The following is an 18,569-nucleotide window of genomic DNA, read 5'->3' as shown; positions in this document are numbered from 1 at the left end:
CTTTGTGCTATGATTTCTTCAGGTTTTTAAACGATACTTGGTAAGGATAAAACATATACCATCAAAGTTGCTTGGAATTAATTGTAAAATAAATTTATCCTGTTTCATACTGAGATTAAAAACTAAAATATAAAATGCAGCATGTAAACAAATTTTACTTTTGTGTTGAAAAGACTAAAATATCCTAAATGTTTCTCTTACATTTTTATAGAATTGATTTTATTTTTATAAAAGAAGCAGTTATTTTCTCAACTATACAGAAGAAATTAAGAGTTGGTTTATGTTTGTAGATATTTGTTTAAATGCTAAATTCCCATATGGAAATTTATTTGTTCCAGAAAAGAAGAATGTCTACAGATACAGTTTAGTAGTGTAAAAGTATTTCTGAACTCTAGCCAACTATTGTGGTATTTTGATTATAGGTTTTGGTAATCGCTGTGGAAAACCCAAAGGACCAAGAGATCCACCTTCAGAATGGACATGATTCAGGGAACTAAAAGACACTTTAAATTATACTGGAAAATTCAAGTGCCACTGAAAGCCAGATTTATAGTATTCCATCTTAAAAATGTGGGACTAGCAGCAGTGTAGATTGTTACCTTAGTGATTTTTTTCTTTTTTTTTTTTTCTGGGACCATCTACCTGCCTTATATAACACTTAGGAAAAGTATTACGTTTGGTTTATTTTGTAACTTCAAGTATTATTGCCTTAATGTCTCTTAACCCTGTTACACGCTGCTTGTAGACATGTTAATATAGTAATACTTTTTATGATAAATTGAGTTTAAGGACTACTCTTTTTTGCTAATGTTTTATCATGTATGCATTATTTTGTATATGTACAGGGCAAGTAGGTATATAATTTGATAAAGTTGCAGTTATAAAATATTATTAACAGAAGATGTAAGAAATTTCTGCATGGTCTAAATCTTTGTGTACCTTATTTGTAAATTATTTGCCCTGAAGTTTTAGAAAATAGTTTCTGATTTTTAAAATTGCTGGATTCATGCAGCCAGCTTTACAGGTTATCAGAGATCAAAGATTGTAATAATAATACATTTTGTAAATTGTAAGCAAAAAGTTATTTTTATATTATATACTGTCTAATTGTCCATCCTAATTGTCTTTGTTTTCATCTAGTCATGGAGATTCAGTAAGTGCCTTGGAACAATATTGAATTCTCTTAGCTTGTGTGTGTTACTTTAATATTTGAACTCAACTGGGATTAGAAGACTATCAAACTATATGTATGTTTCAGGATATTTGACCTGCCATTAAAAAAACAAAAACAATTTTACAGTGCCTATTTGTTCTGGTTTTTCATTCCTCATTTTTAGAAAATTAGACTTTATATCCACCTTCCTGCCAGCTCAATCTTATCTTTAAGTCATGTTGTGAATGGGGTTTAATCTCTTGATTAAAAAATAGGGAACACCTTCTGCAGCAACATGGCTGTGCAGTTCTAAATATTTATCTCAGCCTTATCATTATTGCCTACTGGGATCCAGGAAAGCTCCAAACAAAGGTGCGGTTGGATAAAGGGAACTGGTTTCTTCCCATCCTGCACTGCAGCAGAGGTCCTGTCCATAAGTACCAAGTTTGAATTTTGACATCGTGGATTGAAGTTGATAAACATCTGTACTTTCCCTCTGCATACAAAAGAGGGAAGAAATTACAAGACTAAGGTGAGATAGTAATCATGTATGAATAGAAGAAGGATCATTGTGGAAGAGAAAATACTACTATAATTTCATGTCAAAAATTTTTCAAAGTTCAATAGTCTTAGAATTTCACATTTTGCTCATATATTTGGTAAAAAAAATTGTGAATCCAGTGGACCTTTGATATTCACAAGAAACACACACCTCTATAGCATGTCATTTTCTTAATAAAATTTAAACTGAAATAAAGTTTAACTGAAAAAAATACTTAAGTCTCCACTTTATGACTTGTATAATATGGCACTGAAATCGTTTGTAAGGACTTCTTTTGGGAAGGAGTTGCTTTGGAACACCTTCATTGAAGTATACATGTATTCAGAGGGTGCAGAAAGTATGCTAACCATCACAAAGTACACACTCCTATGAGTGTGACCACCCTCAAGCAGTAGAATAGACTAGTCACTGAGAAGCTTCCCTCTGGCCGTGTAAGATTTGTTCATTATGTGCAGCAGTTCCTTTATTCATTTTTCTTTGCTAGAGTTTTGTATTGTGTGAATATAGCACAGTTTGTCGGTTCTGCTACTAACAGACATTTGTGTTGTTTTCAGCTTCGGAAAATTATAAAAATTTTGTTGTTACAAATACTTTTAATGTGTTTTGGTGTACTTCTATATATGCATCTATTGGGTATATAATTCAGGAGTGCAGTTTTTATAGAGTATGCATATATATTCAGCTCTGTAGATACGGCCAGTTTTCAAAATTGGTTGTTCTGATTGTTACGTATTTCTCTCCTGACTAATGAGGTTGAGTACATTCTTAGGTGCTTAGGACCATATGGCTGTTCACTTTTGTGAAGGACCTGTTCAAGTCTCAAAAAGATACTGTTTGGCATATCTACTAAAGCTGAGTACACACATATTCTATCATCTGACAACTCTGTACCTGTTTTTCTCATAGTTATTTGTCTTTCATATTCATTTGTTGGAATTATTTATATATTCCACATTTTAGTCCTTGTGGGTTTGCTTGGGCTTTGCCTTTTCACTCTATTAATGGTTTTTTTTTATTTTTAATAAAAGGAGTTCCTAAATTTAATTAAATCCAATTTATGAATGTTTTATTTTATAATTATTCTTTTTTGTTCTCTTTTAGAAATGTTTGCCCACCCCAAGATCACGAAGATGTTCTTCAGTTTTCTAGAAGCTTAATTTTTTATTTATATTTTTATTTTATGTTATGTTTTTATCTAAAACTGCAGAATTAATTTTTGTATAGAGTATGAGGTAGATTTCTTTTTCCTTGATGAATCACTATTTAATGTCCTTTCTCCATTAAATATATATACTCTTATCAGCATAAGTTATATATTCATTGATCTTAGTCAATTACTGGATTTTTTTCTTTCTATTCCATTGCCTATCTTTATGTTTTAAATTCTGCCTTTTTCCATCTTTAGCTTTCTCCCAGTGATTTTTATAGTGCCTAGACAGTCCATAAAATTCTTATTCATTTTTATTTCTTATATAAAGCATATAATAATTTTATTTGTATCTGAGATAAATTATTGCCAAATTCATCCTGCCGCTTTATCTGAAACCTCTACCTTGTAGCTCATACTACAAAGACTTTTAATCTTCCCTTTTGCATTGTAACACTATCAGTTACCTTTCTTTTGGAAGCAATTTTTCACAAATAGTATTTTTTACTGTAGTATTTTTCACTGTATGGATATTTTTTCCTTATATTAATAAACAGAGCAATAAAGCCATAGTTGTATGTGAGTGGTGAGCTAGGCTCAGACAATAGTTAAGTGACTTCCTCACAGGTAACAGCCTCGTAGGACATGTGGTTATGTTTTTGCCTGAGCAAATTTATATAACTGTATATCCTAAACCCCTGTGGTCACTTAAAATAGCTGAATCTATGAAATTCTTTATTTTTTAGTTGTTTAAAACATTTCTTAATGCTATGGCCTGTGTCATTTTTTAAAATTGAAGTATAATTGACTTATAGTGTTAGCTTCAGGTGTACCACATAGTGATCCAGTATTTTTATACATTACAAAATTATCGCCATAGTAACTGTAGTCACTATCTGTAACTAGACAGAGTTATTACAGTAGTGACTCTATTTCCTATGTTGTACATTACATACCTACTCGAAGTTTGTACCTCTTAATCTTTATCACCTATTTCACTCATTTCCCCACCTTTTCCCTCGCAACAACCAGTTTTATCATCTATGAATCTGTTTCTGTTTTTTTTTTTTTAGATTCACTTGTTCTGTTTTTTAAGTTCCACATATAAGTGAAATTGTACAGTATCTCTCTTCCTTTGTCTGATTTAGCATAATACACTCTAGTTCCATTCTTTTGGTTGCAAATGGCAAAATTTCATTCTTTTTCAGGGCTGGGTAACATATATTTCATTGTATATATACACCACATGTTTATCCATTTGTCTATTGATGGGCACATAATTAGTTAACTAAAAAGAGACAATTTTGTGCTAAACGTGATGGGGAGCAATAAAAATAATGCAATCTGAAGGTTTGAGAGAAATTCAAGTGAAGAATGACTATATTTAGTCTTAAAATGTGTTCTGATTATGATATTTTTGTTTAAGTACATATTTGGTAGTCTTGATTGCAATCCATGAAGTCACTCTTTTAGTTTAATCTTAAATATAGAATCAATTTTAATTAAATCACTTGTGCTAGATTTGGAAAAATTTTTGCTGTTTTTGTTTTCTTACACAGATACCTCCTCTAATTGCCTGCAGTTTTGAAAGTGAAAGTAAATGTGTTAGTCACTTATTCGTGTTCAACTCTCTGCGAGCCCATGGGCTACTGTAGTCTACCACCCTCCTCTGTCCATGGGATTCTCCAGGCAAGAATACTGGAGCGGGTTGCCATTCCCTTCTCCAGGGGATCTTCCCAACCCAGGGACCATACCTGGATCTCATGCATTGCAGGTGGTTTCTTTACCCACTGAGCCACCAGGGAAGCCTTCCTGCTTTCAGTAATGTTATTTTAGATATTGAAAAAAGGTTTTTGTATATATCCATTCAACAATAGCTAAAAGTAGCTCTAGTTTTTAATACAAACTATTTTCTTAACAGATTTGCTGCAGTCTGTTTTCCCTGCTATCTGTCTTTAAGGTGCACAAGTCTTATATGATAGGCAAATGACCAATTAGATCATGAACAATTTAACCAGTGAAACAGCAGCTATGCTTGAGTAGCTCAAGATGTGTCTCAGTGTTCTAAACTACAACAAATCTGGGCTTTGTTGAGTTAGTGGGGGAAGAGAATTCCAAAGATTCCAGCCACTTTTCATTTTTTAGAGATAAAATGCCTTATGTACTAAAATCATGATTTAATGTAATAGCAGTTGTGACTTAAATCTCTTGCCAGCATTTCAGCCAAAACATTTAAGTATACAAACATGCAATATATCTGTGATGTTTTAAAATATTGTGGTTTTAAAATTTTGTCTTTATCTACTTGTATGTAAACTTGTCATTTTCAATATTTCTAAAATAAAATGTGAGAAAGAATTTACTGTATTAAATATAAAAATCAAAGTATTTACTTTTCTCTTTGTATTTGAAATAAGTACACAAAAACATTTTCATGCAGCTTCTATACAAACACTTTTAAACACCAACCTGAGGATACTACATATATTGTGTAGTTTGAAGGATATAGTGATTAGCTGAGGTTAACATTAGAAAATCTTTTTTTGTTATTTTTAATTTTTTTACTGGCACTGCACCATTTGGCTTCCAAGATGTTAGTTCCCTGACCAGGCATTGAACCCTGGTCACACAGTGAAAGTACTGAGGCATAACTAGTGGACTGCCAGGGAATTCCCTAGGAAAACTTTTTTTAATTAAAATTATATATGATAAACATTTTGTTGTCAAAAATGTAAAATGAAGTTTATAGGAAATTTACTATTACTATTTAGAAGAACAAAATAGTCTCAACATTTTTTCAACTTAAAATGAGTTGTCCATTTTCATATTATTTCATCTATCAATATCAATATCCATGTAACAGATAAAAACAAAAATCTATATGTAGAGATTGTACATTTAGACTTTGCTTTCATGTGAATTCACTTGAATTTAGGGCTAAAGGTTTTTGAAAGTTGGATTCTTTAACCTTAATAGCTTTTAGCAGTTTCAGTGGTTGCAGGGGTGTTCATCATTGAACTCTTCCCCATTCTGCCAGAAGGGGGCAAGCAAAGCAAGCAAAGGAAATTTATAGGAAAACTTCCCCGCCCCACCCCCGCTGAAAAAAAAAAGACTTAGGAAAGGCACTCAAAATTCAGAAAGGTACACCCCAAAGCTTCTTGGGGTGGCTTCACTGTTTCAGAGTGTCAAGTCCCTAAAGCCAAGTGCCCACCCCCCCATAAGCAAATCTTCAGGCATCAATACACGTTCATGCAGACTCAGGCCTATTAATAAAAATTATTAACCTTGCAGAATGCTTACCAAGTGCCAGACCTGCTAGTCTCTGAATACATTACCTTTCTTAATCTTCACAAAAACCTTGCTGAATGGACATTCCTGTTAATCTGGGGAACACAGACTCAAAGTCACAAAAAGTAGCAAAGCCAGGATTTAAGCCTAGCTCCTATTACAAAGCCCTTGCGTTTAACTACTGACACTACTATATGCCCTAGTTTTCAGAGAAGCTAGGAGTGTAGGCTCTAGCAGGCAAGAAACGTGGATATGTTAGTTGACTAGAAAAGGGATTAGTTTCTTAAGTCAAACGTCACTAATAGACTTTAAAATACATGGCTTGAAAACTGATCGTGGTCCAGTGGTTAAGACTTGAGCTCCCATGGCAGGGGGCATCCCAGAGCTAAGATCCCAAAAAGGGGGGAAAAAAAATTAAAACCAGAAGTCCATTTGCCTGCTTTTTCTTGGTGTCTCTGTTTATATCGTTTCCTGCAGTAGAGTAATTCTAGGGCAAAAGTATGGGATAGAATTCAGAATCTGGAGTTTTACCAACTTGGTCAATTTTAACTTTATAGTTAACTTGGTCAGATACTGTGGCAGGTTGGAAACCACGGCCACGATATTTCCAGCTCCTCCCATCAAGGTGAAGTTTGTTTTCCCACCCCGAGTATCTGGGCTGGACTTGTGCTTTGCTTTGACCTATAAAATGCAGCAGATGTGTTTTCTCGGCTGACTCCTTATCTAGACCTTGAGAGGGCAGGCTACTTCAATCTCTTGGGGTCCTGATGGCATGTATAGACACTCAGGCTAAAACACTGAACAATAAGAGAATGATGAGAAACTATATGGAGAGCTAATACAGCTGACACCATATGGAGGAGCATCTAGAAGGACTTCCTAATCACCAGGACCGTGAGAAACAAAGTGATGTTTTAAAGACATTATATTTTACCATAAAGTTTATTATGTAGTATGTAACCAAAACAAAAATGGGGAACAAAAAATGCATAAGTTAAATCTCAAAATATTTAATGTAGATTCTACTTTTTTTCCTAATTACTATCACTTTTCCACTTTTCATAAAGGTATAAAATATCCCTATGTGTTCTTTTCCTTTTTATAATATAGAGTTGGTAATGAACTGAAAATGTCAAAAGGCTGCAGCTAAAAGCCAAGGACTTTCCAAAATCTTAAATAATGCCTTACATAATTAGAAATGTACCCATAATGAAACTGTAAGCAGCTCCAAGGGCTGGAAAAGCATTTCTCTGAGCTCTAAAATAAAAGGGCACACCAGTAGTTCTTTTAGCAATTACATTCTTTAAGGCTATAATGATACACATAAATAATCTGTAATGTGAAAGGTCTTAAGTTCAAGGTTGCAAGTTAGCAGAGATCCAGACAGAGCTGAAACCCTTTCCTTATATGCTTCAGAACAATTGAGACTTTCTACTAAGTAAAACTATATACATTATTTATGTAACAAACACTCTGTGTTACTATGTCCATATATTGCTGTCACTCAATAAGAAGGCACTATCTTTATATCCATTTATAAATGAGGAAATCAGGGTACAGAGAGAAGTTATGTAAGTTGTCCAAGGTTACAATGCAGGGAAATTTTGCTCTCTGAGGGATGAAGGGGGAAGGGTAGAAAGCAGAAATGGAGTTAGATGGTATTATGTATTCAAGTAACAGCTCCGTGTAAGTAATTCTTCCCAGGGAAGTAACCATGAGAGCAAGGAGGCTGTTGCATGTCATTTGAGGTCAATGATGTGTCTCCAGTATTTCCAGCTTTTGTCCACCACCATGGCCCCCTCCACCCTATAGCTATAGAAAACAGTGCCTAAATATACCTTGGAATTTTTCTCTGTGTTTTGCTCATTTGGCTCCATCCAACAGCAACACACTACACAGAACCTTCTTCAAATGTATAAGTGGAATCACGTACCTTTCAAAGTCCACCAGTAAGTACTTTTCCCACAAAGCCTTCCAAATTCTCAATATGTTAATATTACTCTCTAGACTTCCAGCAGAATCAATTGCTCCTCCCATCATGTTTCTTTAGTTCTAGAATTCTAAGCAATTTTTTAACATCACTTTAAAAAAAATTTCTTTTTTTAAATTCTATGGCCACACTCTGCAGGATGTGGGATCTTAGTTTCCTGCCCAGGGATCAAACCTATGCCCCCTGCAGTAGAAGCACCAAATCCTAAATACCACACCACCAGGGAAGTTCCTCCTACATCACTTTAGTTGTTCATAAAATATATCTTCCATAGTAACTTGCAATTTTCTTGAGTGCCTAACCCACTTTTCTGATTACAGTGTATATCTGAAAACATTCATTGTAATGATATTATCTGAATAGAGGTGGCATTCAGTCAGGGTGAAGAGGGCATCTTTTCCAGACTCAGTTACTGTAATATAAACTTTAGAGACAAGTAGAGGTGACATTTCTGATATTGCCTCAAGGCACTGTCAGTTTCAGGGTAAAGAATAGCAATCTCTTATTTTCAGTTCAAGTTAGACTATTCCACAGCAATTTCATATAAATAAGCAAGAGTAGCGGTCAAAATCGGGGATTCCCTGGTAGCTCAGCTGGTAAAGAATCTGCCTACTGTGCAGGAGATCTGGGTTCAATCCCTGGGTTGGGAAGATCCCTTGGAGAAGGGAAAGGTTACCACTCAGTATTCTGGCCTGGAGAATTCCATGGACTGAATAGTCCATGGGGTTACAAAGAGTTGGACATGACTGGGTGAGTTTCACTTTCAGGGGACAAAATCTAGAAGCAGAGGACACTAAACAGTCAACCCACCAACAAATTTTAGACTGTTTATGAAGCACAAAGTTTAGTGGAAACTAGCATTTACTACTAGTTTCACTGATAGATAAGCTCACTGACAGACAACCCAAGTCAAATGGGGCTGCAGTTCCTTCAAGGAGCTATCCGGTCATTCTTTTAATCAATTAATACTAATTTTCCATTAGGCAGAGAAGCCACAATTTTGGTGAATCATTTTTAGGAAGACAAGGTAGTACTTTGATTTCCTAAGTCACTTGGAATCTAGGGAAAAAACACCTATATGTGCTTGAGTATTTGCTTTTAAAATTAATTAAATGTAATGATATCCATTTCTAAGAACATGAAACCATGATTTAAAAATCACTGTATTCTGCGATGGAATATTACTCAGCTACAAAAAAGAATGAAATAATGTCATTTGCAGCAACATGGATAGATGTAGAGATTACCCTCCTAAATGAAGTCAGACAAAGACATGTATATGACATCACTTACATGCAGAATCTAAAAAATGATGCAAATGAAGTTATTTATAAAACAGAAATGGACTCAGACATAGAAAACAAACTTACAATTATCAAAAGGGAAAGTGGTGGATGGATAATTAGGAATTTGGGATTAAATGAAAGTGAAAGAGGAGAGTGAAAAAGTTGGCTTAAAGCTCAATATTCAGAAAACAAAGATCATGGCATCTGGTCCCATCACTTCATGGCAAATAGATGTGGAAACAGTGTCTGACTTTATTTTTTGGGGTTCCAAAATCACTGCAGATAGTGACTGCAGCCATGAAATTAAAAGATGCTTACTCCTTGGAAGAAAAGTTATTGACCAACCTAGATAGCATATTCAAAAGCAGAGACATTACTTTGCCAACAAAGGTCTGTCTAGCCAAGGCTATGGTTTTTCCAGTGGTCATGTATGGATGTGAGAGTTGGACTGTGAAGAAAGCTGAGCACTGAAGAATTGATGCTGTTGAACTGTGGTGTTGGGGAAGACTCCTGAGAGTCCCTTGGTCTGCAAGGAGATCCAACCAGTCCATTCTAAAGGAGATCAGCCCTAGGTGTTCTTTGGAAGGACTGATTCTAAAGCTGAAACTCCAATACTTTGGCCACCTCATGCGAAGAGTTGACTCATTGGAAAAGACTCTGATGCTGGGAGGGATTGGGGGCAGGAGGAGAAGGGGACGACAGAGGATGAGATGGCTGGATGGCATCACCGACTCGATGGACATGAGTTTGAGTGATCTCCGGGAGTTGGTGATGGACAGGGAGGCCTGGCGTGCTATGATTCATGGGGTCGCAAAGAGTCAGACACAACTGAGCGACTGAACTGAACTGAACTGAAACACAGTATGATATATAAATAGATAAACAACAAGGATCTACTATACAGCAGAAAGAACTATATTCAGTGTCTTGTAATAACCAATAATGGAAAATAATCTGAAAAAGAATATACATGTACCTGTACATAGATGTATACTTTTTGGATTATTTCCCATTATATATGTATTTTCCTATATATATTATTTTCCATTATATATATGTGTGTGTGTATATATATATATACAACTGAATCACTGTGCTATGTACATGAAACTTTTTAAATCAACTATACTTTAAAAAAATTACTGTATTCTAAATAAAGCCTTTTGGTCTAAGCCAGTGTTTCTGAAACTTTTTTCCATTATTGTTCTACCCCTACAGGAGAATATTTAAATTAAATTTAAATTCTCCCTAGTGAGAGTGATAAGAATATGATTTTGTTGGGTAGAGTTGAGGTTTGAAGGGATCCAAGAGTTTTTTTGCCTTTAAGAAAGTTTCAGAATGCATGGTATAAGCCCATTAACAGAAAACTGCAAACTCAATATTGCAGCCAACTAGTTTTAGAGTCACTGGTGGTCCAGGTGTCAATCTCCTTGGCTGATAATATTAAGACTCTCAATGTGCTACTCACCCTTCTATCACCCTGCTGGGATGATGTTTCAGGTTTGTCTCCATCTTTAAAATGAGACAGTAGTTTCATGCCCTCTTATAGTTTCAGGGCCAAGGGAACAATCTGAAAATACTTTGACCACTGAATCTAATATTTATTTTATGGAATCTAACAAATCCATTCTCTTGAATGGAGACATCTGATAATGTGCCTTACCCATTAATTAGCTAAAATGCTAATAGTGTTCCTTCCCTGACTCTGCCTCCTTGTTCCTTCCTAAACATACTATTGACAAGTGTACTTTAAAATAGACATTTGTTTTCATCCACATCCAGAAAGGCTATAATAGGTGTGTTTCCCTTAATGAACACTATAATTTCCTTTTACCAAAGGACTGCTACAAGGATTAAATTATTTAATATACATAAACGCCTAGCATAATATAGTTTCTTCTTAGTATAAAACACAAAGCCATAAATTATGAAAGAAACAACATATAATCAAATGAAAAAGCAAAGATCTTACTGTGTAAGTGAATAAAATGGCTGTTGACATAACCACAATATTATCAAATCTAAAAAATTAAAAATAATTATTAATATGATTAGTTTTCCAAGTTTACATGTTCAAATTTCCCTGAGAGTCTCATAAAATGTTTTTGACAATTGTTTTGTTTGAATGAAGATACATACAATATTCACACACTGCATTTATTTGATCCATCTTTTAAATTTCTTAATTTTAGGTTCCCCTCCCTTTTTTTCCCCTTGCCATTTATTTGTTGAATTGTGTCACTTTTCCTATATAGTTTCCTGCACGATTTTGCTAACTGCATCCCTGTGGTGTTTCAGAACATGTGCCTCTATGCTTCTAATTCTTGTGAACTTGATAGCTGGATCTAGTGAGCTTCTCAGATTCAGGTTTGATGTTTGGGGCAAGAATGCCTCGTACACGCTGTCATCTACTCATTATACCCAGTCATAGTGTCTAGTAGTCTCAGTGGTAATACTGATCAATGAGTGCTGTCAGGCTGATTTATTCATCAAAAATGTTCAATGTTTCATATAATACCATCCTCCTCTGAATATGCCTTCCTCCTATTAATATGCCTTCCTGGGCTTTAGTATCTAGAAAGCTAAAAATGTATTTCTCAAACTGCCTTGCAGCTAGAGTTACTGATGTGATTTGAATTCCATCAACTATAGGCAGTTGTGTATAGTGAACTGAGTTGTGGAGGGTCAGGTTGTGAGGCACCTTCATGACAGGGTGTGTTATAGTGAAAGACACGTGGCTGTTGAAACAGTGGTTGTAGGGGTGTCTTCTCCATTCAGTAGGTAACCTCCTGAGCATGGCCTGATCAACAGTCCTTTGACACCTCAATTCTTTAGCGTGGATTTGTGAGTTACTCCTGAAGCTCAATCCACTGGCTGTTTCTTCAACCCTGCCAACCATCTGTGATAAGACCATGTAATACATCCCTTTTGGCTTAAATTACCAGAGTGGATTTTGTTTTCTGCTTTGAATCCTGACTAATATAGCTCCACTAAGAAAAAATATTTTCAGCAATTGTCAAGCAGTTGCCGCTCACTTTTTTAAAAGAGTGAATTTAGTTAAGCTTGTTAACAATTGCCTGAGTATGTAAAATAGATATCCTAGGAAGATAAGCCTTTTTAAAAGAAAAAAATCATATAGCAATTTCACATTAACATTGTATAAACTTTCTAAAAAAAACACAGAAGTGCCTTCCCTGCCAGTTTTACTGAGAAATAACCAAATTGCTGTACAAGGCTCAGGCATACAGTATGATGGCTTGATTTACATATATTGTGAAATGATTACCACGATAGGTTCAGTTAACATCTATTATCTTGTAGATGCGATAAAAAGAAAAGAAAAAAAAAGTTTTTTCCCTTGTGACGAGAGCTTAGGATTTACTCTCCCAATAACTTTTCCATGTCACACAGCAGTGTTAGCTACAGTCACCATATTATACATTACATCCTTGTACATATTTATAACTGAAAACTTGTACCATTTGACCAGCTTCCTCCAATTACCCTCCTCCCAGTGTTTTTTAAACATTTAAAAATTAATCCATGTTAAGAAAAATTAATCCACATACATTAATGACAATTTTATTGAAAAGGAATTTAAATATTATCTTTACAAAATTTTAATTCTATAATATGAAGCAATAGGTATAAATCTTCAGAGTCTGGCAAAGAGATTTTTATTCAATATTTTATTACATAAATGTAAAACAGAAGTTGAAAGAAACTATACCATGACCTATCCAGTGACCAAATTATACCTGTCACTGGAACTCTAAAATTAACAGTTGTATTTGTTTTACCACACATCTAACCATCTATACATCTCTCTATCATACATTAATCCATCTTATTTTTCGATACATTTCAAAGTAAGTTGTAAGCATGAGTACAGTGCATGCATGCTCAGTCATGCCCTGTCTGACTCTTTGTGACCCCATGGACTATAGCCCGCCAGGCTCCTCTATCCATGGAATTTCCCAGGCAAGAATACTAAAGTGGGTTGCCATTTCCTACTCCAGGGGATCTTCCCAACCCAGGGATCAAGCCTACATCTCTTGAGTCTCCTGCATGGCAGGCAGATTCTTTACCAACTGTGTCACCTGGGAAGCTGGAAACATGAGTACACTTCACACCTAAATACTTCAGAATAGCAAAAAAATTTTTTTTCAAGTATAGTATATGGCCACTGGAGGGCTTCCAAATGCCATAAAATGCATTAGAAAGTAAATTATGGAAGTGAAAGTCGCTCAGTCGTGCAATTCTGCAACCCCATGGACTATACAGTCCCTGGAATTCTCTTGGCCAGAATACAGGAGTGGGTAACCTTTCCCTTCTCCAGGGTATCTTCTTGACCCAAGAATCAAACTGGGTCCTCCTGCATTGCTGGCGGACTCTTTACCAACTGAGCTATCAGGGAAGTCCAAATTAGTCTATAGTGTTTAAGTTGTCCCGTCCTGGGGAAGGTCTAGGCAAGAAGCTGCATGGAGTGTAAAGGGCATCAATCAAACAGAGAGACCCAATCTGAAATCCAGCAAAACTGCAACATTTTTTATTTTTACCCTCATACCTCTCCTCCTCTTTTTACAGCTCCTTCAGTTATAAAAGAGAAAACACATAACTGGCCCCTCTCCCACTCAAATGATTTGTGCTACTGAAGGTAGAAACTCTTTAAATCAGAATCTCAGAAAACTTGATGGAAATCAAGATGTTATATTTGCAGAAATGAGCTGGCATCATGAACTCAATGCTAACTTTCCATGAGGGCAGGAGCTTAGTTTATCATTTATCCCTAGCATGTAGAACACATACTAGTGCTCAATAAATATACACTGAAGGAGTGGGTGAATTCAAATGCTTAATTCAAAATAAAATATTCATATATTTCCTGTCATTACTAATCAAAGAGGTTTTTCTAAAATAAAAATAAGCCTCAAATTAAAAATAAGCACATAGGTTGATTATCTAGAGCTAGAGCTGCAATTATACAGAAATGACACGTTTTCCATATGCAGTGGGAACTTCGGCGCAAGCCTATAGTGTATCCACCACTGAGGCTCACCTGACTGGTGAGCAGGTTTTGCCGAAGCCCCTGGCTGGGCAGAAGCCGCACTGCCTTTTGATGGAGACCACAGGAAAGCTTCACAGAATTGTTAGGGCACTTCTCAAACACACCCTGGGACTTCCTAGAAACAAATATGAAGTCTGTTTGTGAACCAGTGGGGACGAGTCAGTGGAATCTGAATTATTGCTATTGATGTTATTCTCCTTTTGGGCTTTTAGACTGGTGATACCTGAGGAAATTCAAATGTGCTGCAACTTTAAAATTACCTTGTTAAGGTGATCATTTTCTTTGAGATTTCCTTGGCCTGGAAGAGTATTTCCATATTCAGCACAAGTTCATCAAGCTAGCACACATCTCAACAGCTACTGTGATTTTTTTTTCTTTTTTTCTTCCTTTTTCTTTTTTCCTTTCTCTTTTTCTTTTTTTTTCTCCGCCCCCACCCCCATCTTTTTTTCCCTCTGTGTCCCAGCGCTTGAGGATAGAACCAGTAGACTTGTGGCCTCTGTTACTGAAGACATGACTCCGAGGGGGCCAGAGCCCATCCCTCATCTGTACCTTATGCAGATCAGGACTGCGCGCCCGGCCCCCGCCAAGAAAAGGAGGGTCCACAGGCACCGTCTCCCTCCCTGAGATCCCCAGCCCAACCCCCACGTTTACTTGGCCACACTCACTCAGTTTTTAAAAACAAACAAACAAACATATATTTTTGTCTCTTTAAGAGAATGAGAGACAAATTGTTTCTTAATGTGTCTATATAGAGGGCAACATAAATAAATAATAATTTCAGATCTATCCGTTTTCCTGTTAGAGATCACAGTTGGTGGCCTACCTAGATGGGAATCAAGGACAAACAAGATTTAAAATCCATAAAATCACCTTGTATTTTATACTCAAAATAGGTATTTAGAGAAATTTCATGGCATAAGCTATAAAAGGTTAAATGTCCAAAGTAATCTGCTACAGCAAGTGCTACCCTCGCACTAAAGGTACGTAAGATCTGCAGGCCCCTATAGATTTTCAAATAGCCCAATGAAGACGGTCATTAAAACATACTTTAGAAAAACCACATTCTTCCAAGTGAGCCATCAGAGGCTCCCTGCCACTTGGTATAATGTGATAGAATCCAAGCAATTGGATATTGGTGGGAGGTGGTTGACTGAGACCAAATATTCATTTGTTCTTTCTCAGAATGTTGCTTCTCTATGTCAAGGTTTACACTAACCACAGGTACATTCAGTGAAATAAGAAACAAGTAGCAAGCGTCATTTTCATAAAGGTAAATTCATCCAACTGAATTGGATTCCTTTTCTGTCTTTAGTAAAGTCGCTCAGTCGTGTCCAATTCTTTGCGACCTCATGGGCAGTAGCCTGCACCAGGCTCCTCCATCCATGGGATTTTCTAGGCAAGAGTACTGGAGTGGGTTGCCATTTCCTTCTCCAGGGAATCTTCCTGACCCAGGGATCAAACCCAGGTCTCCCGCATTGTAGACAAACGCTTTACCATCTGAACCACCGAGGAAGTCCTACGGTGTCTTTACGACCTTCCTATTTATTTTGGTGTTAAGATATCCTTTTTGTTAATAGTGGTAATGAATGATAGCTTCATGTTTTCATTGTACTTACCTGAGTAAAAATGAAAGTAAAAAACTCCGTGTTAGTCTCCAAAATTATCTTGAAAATTTAATTGTACATGAAAAGTCCAATGTCTGGAAAAGTCAAAAAGTCTCTTCCAAATTAAGATTCTGTAATGCAAAAATCAAATAATCAACAACTCTATGAATTCATCTTCCCTATTCAGGTACTGGACATGAAACTGAATAAATAGAAAACTATTGGTTGTTAGGGCAGGAGTTCCTCCATTTTCAGCCCCGTAAAGCATCTGAAATTCCCTCAAGGAATGTAATAAAATTAACTAATACAACATAGCTTCTGAAGTCAACTGCCTAAGCTCTGACATTTACCAATTGCATTATCTTGGTCAAACTACTTAACCCAGTTTGTGCCTTAATTTCTTTATGCATAGAATGAAGATAATAATAGTGTCTACATCACAGGGCTGTTGTGAATATTAAATCAGGGAACTTAAAAAAGATTTCATCATCACTTTTTTATCATCATAAACTGAAACTCTGTACCGATTAAACAATAACTACCCATTACCTCTGGAGAAGGTAATGGCACCCCACTCCAGTACTCTTGCCTGGAAAATCCCATGGATGCAGGAGCCTGGTGGGCCGCAGTCCATGGGGTCACCAAGAGTCGGACAAGACTCAGCGACTTCACTTTCACTTTTCACTTTCCTGCATTGGAGAAGGCAAGGGCAACCCACTCCAGTGTCCTTGCCTGGAGAATCCCAGGGACGGGGGAGCCTTGTGGGCTGCTGTCTACGGGGTCGTGCAGAGTCGGACACGACTGAAGCGACTTAGCAGCTTAGCAGCACCCATTACCTCATTCCCTGGGCTTCCCTAATGGCTCAATGATAAAGAATCCACCCGCCAATGCAGGAGATGTGGGTTCACAGGCTCGACCCCTGAGTCAGAAAGATCCCCTGGTTAAGGAAATGGCAATCCATTCCAGTATTCTTGCTGGGAAAATCCCATGGATAGAAGAGCCTGGAGGGCTACAGTCCATAGATGGCAAAGAGTTGGACACGACTTACCAAGTAAACAACAACAACCCCATCCCCCAGCCGCTTGGTAAACACCATTCTACTTTTCATCTCTATGAATCTGACTAATCCAGGCACCTTAAATAAGTGCAGTCATACAATATTTGCCTTCTGTGTCTGCCTTACTTCAGTTAGCATAAAGTTTCCAAGCTTTACTCATGTTGTAGTATGTATCAGAACTTTTTAAGGTTAAAATATTCACCTCTATGGATATACCACATTTTGTTCATTTATCAATAAAAACTTAGGTTGTTTCCACCTTTTGGCTATTGTCATATTATATATCCTTAATAAATTACTTGAATTATTCCTTAAAATAAAACTTACTACTTTTGAGAGGATCTAATATGCAAGACACAAAATCAAACAACAATTTACTCTGAGTTTCATATCTCATCACCACCAAATAATTGGACTGTGTTGATAAAATTACTGTGATGGGCTTCTCTGGTGGCTCAGGTGGTAAAGAACCTGCCTGCAATGTGGGAGACCTGGACATGATTGCGTGACTAAGCACACACATGTAGTAGGTAATTCATCTTTCTGCAATATCATTGCAAGTCACTTAAGCTCTCTTAATTTCATCATCTGTAGAATAAGAATAATAGACATCAAAAGCAACAAAAGCAAAAATAAACAAGTGGGGCTATATCAAATTAAAAAACTTCTGCACAGCAAAGGAAACCATCAATAAAATGAAAAGGCAATCTACTCAAACGGGAGAAAATATTTGTGAATCATATACCTGATAAGTGGTTAATATCTAAAAATATAATGAACTCATATAATTCAATATCAGAAAACAAATAATCAGATTAAAAACTGCATAGAACAGTTTTCCCTGAATAGGCTTCCCTGGAAGCTCAGCTGGTAAAGAATTCGTCTGCAATGCCGGAGACCCCAGTTCAATTCCTGGGTCAGGAAAATCCCATGGAGAAGGGATAGGCTACCCACTCCAATATTCCTGGGCTTCCCTGGTGGCTCAGATGGTAAAGGGTCTGCCTGCAATGCAGAGACCTGTGTTCGATCCCTGGGTTGGGAAGATCCCCTGGAGGAGGGCATGACAACTCACTCCAGTATTCTTGTCTGGAGAATTCCCCCATGGACAGAGGAGCCTGGTGGGCTACAGTTCATGGGGTCACAAGAGTTGGACATGACTGAGTGACTAAGCACAGCACAGCACAGAAGATAGCACAAGCTTTTCCCCAAAGACATACAGATAACTGGTTAGCAGGTACATGAAAAGACGCTCTATGTCATTAATCTTCAGGAAAATGCAAATCAAAATCACAGTGAGATATCGCCTCATATCTGTTAGAGTGGCTGTTATCAAAAAGACTAGAAGTAAGTGTTGAAAAGGATGCAGAGCAAGGGAACCCTTCTGCATTGTTGGTGGAAATGTCAATTGGTGCAA

At 36.5% G+C, this 18,569-nt stretch overlaps 1 protein-coding gene and 1 non-coding gene across 5 annotated transcripts in view; one reads left to right on the top strand and one right to left on the bottom strand.

Annotated features, from left to right (window-relative positions):
* The window catches only part of PTPN12 (protein tyrosine phosphatase non-receptor type 12), a 92,185-nt gene extending 90,266 nt beyond the window's left edge, over positions 1-1,919 (top strand). For 3 of the 4 annotated variants that reach the window (XM_059885630.1, XM_059885631.1, XM_059885632.1), the window contains one exon: positions 423-1,297. In XM_059885630.1, coding sequence (XP_059741613.1) covers positions 423-484 — 62 coding nt within the window. In that variant the 3' untranslated portion in view covers positions 485-1,297. Of the gene's footprint in view, positions 1-422 lie in introns of all 4 variants that reach the window. The other variant, NM_001205991.1, reaches the window with a different exon arrangement.
* A 13,027-nt stretch (positions 1,920-14,946) lies between these two features.
* Positions 14,947-15,091, bottom strand: LOC112446492 (small nucleolar RNA SNORA57). The gene has a single exon (XR_003034502.1). It is a non-coding gene; the product is annotated as a small nucleolar RNA SNORA57 (small nucleolar RNA).
* Between the last annotated feature and the right edge of the window lie 3,478 nt (positions 15,092-18,569).

This window comes from Bos taurus, chromosome 4, assembly GCF_002263795.3.
Source record: "Bos taurus isolate L1 Dominette 01449 registration number 42190680 breed Hereford chromosome 4, ARS-UCD2.0, whole genome shotgun sequence".
NCBI lineage: Eukaryota > Metazoa > Chordata > Mammalia > Artiodactyla > Bovidae > Bos > Bos taurus.
This window is presented reverse-complemented; position numbering and strand designations above follow the sequence as displayed.